General features: G+C 39.2%; 1 protein-coding gene across 10 annotated transcripts in view; it reads left to right on the top strand.

Annotated features, from left to right (window-relative positions):
* Positions 1-301: 301 nt before the first annotated feature.
* The window catches only part of synrg (synergin, gamma), a 47535-nt gene continuing 42398 nt past the window's right edge, over positions 302-5438 (top strand). For all 10 annotated transcript variants that reach the window (XM_050059849.1, XM_050059868.1, XM_050059859.1 and 7 more), the window contains exon 1: positions 302-366. In XM_050059849.1, the coding sequence (XP_049915806.1) occupies positions 332-366 (35 nt within the window). In that variant the 5' untranslated portion in view covers positions 302-331. The remainder of the gene's footprint in view (positions 367-5438) is intronic.

The raw sequence follows: 5438 nt of genomic DNA on the forward strand, positions 1-5438 counted from the left end.
TTAAGTGATTAAGATGACCCCCTCCTTTACCAGCTACAACATCACTAGTTAAAATTCAGTTGTATACATTATTCTGAGATTGGCCATTTTGCACACTGAGTCATTTCACTTGTGGTGCTATAGGTGTATTTTGATGCTAATATTTTTCTACATGAATGGAGGGCTACACTGTTTGCAATTTATAACAAACGATCCAAAAGAAGACTGTTTGGAAGAACAGCCTGATTGTAGAAGTAGCTGTGCCTGACAGAGTTTACTCGGGGACTCACTATCCCATATACACACCGTCACTGCTGACGTCATCTTCCTACTAGTGACTGCTGTTATCAAGATGGCGCTGCGGCCAGGATCTGGGGGAGGCAGCAGGTATTTTAGCCTTTTAAAATCCACTCAGTCGCTAAAATGTAAAACATTTGTGAAATATGAACCTTGTCTGTCGCTTAGCAACACATTAACCACACAGGAAGGCCTCAAAGACGGCGAGCACAGGCTGGTTTTGTTGTCGGGGGCAGGGTGATGTGATGGTTGTCAGGTGTCACAGCTAACGTTAGTCTACCGGGGGGAGCTAACGTTAGCTAGCTGATACTGCTGTCTGTCCAGCTTCAGAGGGGTCCAAAACAATGCCACAGTGTTAGTATATTAACAAATTTCACGTGTCAAGTCTTGTGTAAACGTTATTGTTCTTTCAGCTGACGGTATCCAGTGCTAGAATATGATATTTATCGAAAATAAATATGCATTGTTGCAGCATTGTCAGGAATATAGCTAGCACCTGTGCAGACAGGCCTGTGGACGGCTGATGGTGTCAATATCTGGCCTTATCAAGTTTCTGACTGTGTCATTATCTCCTGTGGGGGAACTTTGGTAGCATATTGATACACTGTTGAGTATTTAAGAAAGTGAAGCAGATAGGCAGTGAAGATAATGCAAAAAGCTGATAAATCAGTTAAGATTGTCTCATCTAACACACCAGCTGTAACCTCAGAATCAGTAGTCAGACTGCTTAGCATCATGTTTAATGAGTCATTCTTTACTGAATCACACAGTCAACCCTGTCACTCATGCTTATACCACACATCTAACCAGTATATGGTTGTAAATGTGCATGAGGTGTACAGGTGTCTTGTTAGAGCAGTGTGATGATGGTCTGCAGACATAATGAAAAGACCAGCCTCATGATTCTTTCATAAGCTGAGCTCGACTGGTTTGAATAATAAATATGCTCTGGCTACAAACATCTCGACCAGCCAGGTGATACTGATACGACAGGTGAAACCAAAGCCCTCAAGACTGTACATGAGAGTGGGCAGTAGGGATAAGCAGGTGTAATGTGAAAACCTGGAGGTAATAGTAGTTCTCTTTCATATGCTTATCATTCTGTAGATGTCTGGTAGATAGTAATTGACTTGTGCTGTAATGTCTGGTGCCATGGCCAGTATTGTTTACTGGTGTAATGTGCACTTGATGCAAACTTATGAGAAAAATTAGTAGAGCAGGAAAAACTTGACTTAATAATTCATTCAGACACAAATGTGCCAGTACTTCTTTTTCACTGCTGTTAATATAGCCTCACCTTTAGGCACTGGTGGATGTGAGAAAATATAAAATTGTCCAGTGTCTGAAATTTAAATGCACTGTTAATATCACGTAATTGTCCTGTCATTGTGTGTTAACGTATAAGTCATTGTGGGCAACGTTTCAAATGAATGGGGACTGTTTTTTGGTAATAATGCATTTTTACAGGATTTTTTAACGAGGCCCAGGCTATGAGACGAAGTAGTTTGATTTGTATTATTTTATTTGCCTTTAAAAAATGAGCAAAAACAAGAAAAAACTAAACAGAAAACAGAACTTCCCTGCTGGTTATGTTGTCCATAAACAGTTTTCCAACTGATTTTTCCCAAAAAAGTCCCCATAGTATTACATATACATCCTGATATACAAAGGAATTTATCTATATTGGTCACTTCTAACTATTAGGCCTACCAGTTTTTCACGATGCTAATAAGGCTCTGAACTTCCATTAAGTATACATACTTCAAGCCTGGTACATCTGTTAGCATCTGCAGTATGTTCAAGTCTGTTTCCATGCCAAATATTATGGATATGAAAAAAGACATAAAATTTTGGATGGTGCCAGTGCAGTGTTTTTGGCTGCCAGACGTGATAATTATACAGCAATAATAACTTAAATGTGTCAGGACTGGCAGAGTGGAAAGCCAGGAGGTGGAGCAGTAGCACAGCTTACAAAACCTGCCTGACAGCTGAAGCAACCTGTGTTGGTGTTTGGAGGAAATTTATCAATGATAATGTTGCTAACTTGTGAAGTTAAATATGCAGTAGCAGTATGTCTTCCATGGAGATGGTGACAAAGATGCATGGTATATTTTGTGTCAGGTGATAATAGCTCCTTGCAGATGTCTCTGTCTTCAACAGGCCATGTGATTGTCAGACATTTGACCTTTTGTCAGATGATGCTCTGTTGTCCTTGTTAACAGTGTATTATTGTGCGGTATGTTTTGCAACTATCGGCATTTCCACATTAGAAATACATTTTCTAAGATTTCTGTCTAATCATCAGTTTTGGGGAACTGGTGGATACATGACAAATAATCTATGACAGCCTAAGTTGTAATTTTAAAGTTATAGGTTTTCGTTGCCAGGTTGATGTGTAGCAGATAGCAGGACAGAACCCCTCTTGTGCATTCCCTGTGGTGTTTAGTAGGCCTGAAAAAAAACTTTATTGAAAGACCTTATGCCACTTTCTGTATCATTGAATTGACTCAGTTATTAACAGGAACCAAAGCAGATATTATAAAACTCAAAACACATTGACAGGGTTCCTACGCAAGTATGGAAAGTATGGAAAAGTATGGAAATAAATTTGATCAATTTTCAGGTATTAAAAAGTATGGAAAATGAAAAATAAAGTACGGAAAAATATTTATTTCCAGACTATTACCAATGTTAATAATTTAATCAATCAGGATCGTGTTTAATGCTGGGCCAAGCACAGTGGCTTGACAATACCGTATATAAATACTGGTTGGCCAAGGATTCCCAATTCACACACAGAGCTAGATGCAGGCTTTGTGTGAAATCGTTTGACATCGCCAACATGGGGGAGAAGGCGATTCTGAGCCACATGAAAGGAAAAAACGCCGACGTCTCGTTACTGCATCGCTTGCACCCAGAGTCCCAACTTTTTTGCCTCAGCCCAGACATTGAACTTACCTGAGTTTTTATTTGCATGCCATTATGGTACTTGGCTACAATCGCCTATTAAGAATAATTAAATATGATGTGAAATATGATACACTGATATATTTACTCAGATGTCGCATATTCTCTGAGGAAAAAAAAAAAAAACGCTGAGAAGTCTGGAAATTAGGGTATGGAAAAGTATGGAATTTTGAAATTCCAAATGTGTAGGAATCCTGCATTGAGTTCACAATGATATTAAACAGAGAGAAGTAGCAAATCCAGCGTGGCTAGAACCTTAAAATGTTTGGTATTTTTTTATTTGGTATATTGATTATTCAGCTTTCTGAGCTATTCTTTCAAGAAGAAATAATGGGTTCAGTGTTTCATCTCAGTCTGTATTTCATTGACATACATACATTGACTTCAACTCCTGACCCTGCTTTCTGTCTCCCAGCTCTGATGATGATTACAGGCCTTTTACAAGGCACTGGCCTGCCCTGCGTTCGGAGCAGCTATCACTGCTTATCTCCCTCTATGTTAATCTGCCCAGCCATGACCTGATATTTGCTGCAGGATGGTGGGCAGCAGCGCTATAGTGTTCCTATAAAAGCTTTTTTTAAGCTGCAAGTCTTAAAGAGAGAGCAGATGTGAGAGTCTGAAACCCTCCAAGTCAAGCATCATCACCAAAGCTAACACCCTCAAATATGTGTATTTGCTGCTTCTCTCAGTTTTATATCTTTGTAAATTAAAATATATCTGGGTTTTTGTATTGGCGAGACAGTCTGAGTGATGACAAGACGTACGATACATCGGAATTTAGTAAAAGGTAGTGGCAATTTTTAAATTTTTGTGACAGTTTATAAACAAAAAAATTAATCGATCAATTAAAAAATGATCTAAAGGGTTAACTGATAATGAATGCAATGGTTAGTTGCAGCCCTGGTGTACAGTTCCAATACTTGCACTGTCAAAAAATAACATTTTCTTTGTAATGATGAGTTAAAAAAGCTTCCAAAAGTTAATTTTGCATGTAAAAGTCAAACTCAAGTCTAAATTATTCTTTATTCGCCGCAGGGAGCTGGTAATTGCTTTGGCAAATGCTTGAACTGTCTCCCAATGAGTTCCCTGCCTCCCTTTTGTAGCACAGTTGTGTCGGTACTAAAGTTATCAGTATGATAATGTCACTCACCCATTGGATTAGTGATGCTCAAATTCAGCTTAGAGTCAGTCGGGGCCCGTCTGGCTCTTTCCTCTGTTTGTCTCTGCATCATCAGTTCCAGCCTGAAGAACTGGGTTGTAATAAGTTATTTGACAAATAGCTGAAGGCCTGTGTGGGTTGGCTCTGGTGAGGAGAGACTTGGCTGACTTGTAGAGACTTCCTCTGATTATTTCTTCTCAAGGCCTCAGCACAGACCCAGTGACAGAGTCCAAGTCGCCTGTGGAAACTAAACTGCACCAATTCTGCTGCCTTTTGGGCATTGATGCTAAAACTTTAAAGAATAATAGAACGTGTCTGAAAATTCACCTTGACTCTGGTCTTTGTGAATAAATGGAGATGAGTTTGCAGAACAAAGGCTCATTGCGAGGCTGATCAGTGACTGACAACAGCAAACTTTTATAGGAACTTTTTTCCCTTTTACTAGTCAGATGTAGGCTAGTGCTTGCAGTGAAAGCAGTCATATGGTCTTTGGAATAAGACGCTCCCTGCATTCAGATGCGGTCTAGCTGTGTCATTTCAAGTTCATGTATTTCTGCTTCATTTCTTTGTCAACAACAAAGTACAGCCAGGCATTAACACTTAAACACACATTGAAACCAAAGCTAATTAAATGAAATTATTTGATGAGGTGATTGCACTGTTTTTGAGCCTACACAATCAAGGTCAAGGTCAAGGTAAACTTTATTATCCCACAAGTGGGAAATTCATGTGGTCACCACACATTCCATTGTTCTACAGCCTACTGTATAGCATTAAAAACAATAAATACAAAACATTAGAAAAGAAAAACAGGGACAAGACAGACAGAAGAGTAAGAACATTGAGTAGGGATGCACCGAAATGAAAATTTGTGGCCGAAGCTGAATAATATTAAACGCTTGGCCGAATACCGAGTACCGAATACTGAATATCGTTGTTTAGTTTTTCATTAGTTTTTGCAGATGAACGCCCTCCAGATTAGTGTTGTCACGGTACCAAAATTGGATCCCACTGTACGATACCAATGAAAATATCA

This window comes from Epinephelus moara, chromosome 2 (genome assembly GCF_006386435.1).
Source record: "Epinephelus moara isolate mb chromosome 2, YSFRI_EMoa_1.0, whole genome shotgun sequence".
In the NCBI taxonomy this organism is placed as follows: domain Eukaryota; kingdom Metazoa; phylum Chordata; class Actinopteri; order Perciformes; family Serranidae; genus Epinephelus; species Epinephelus moara.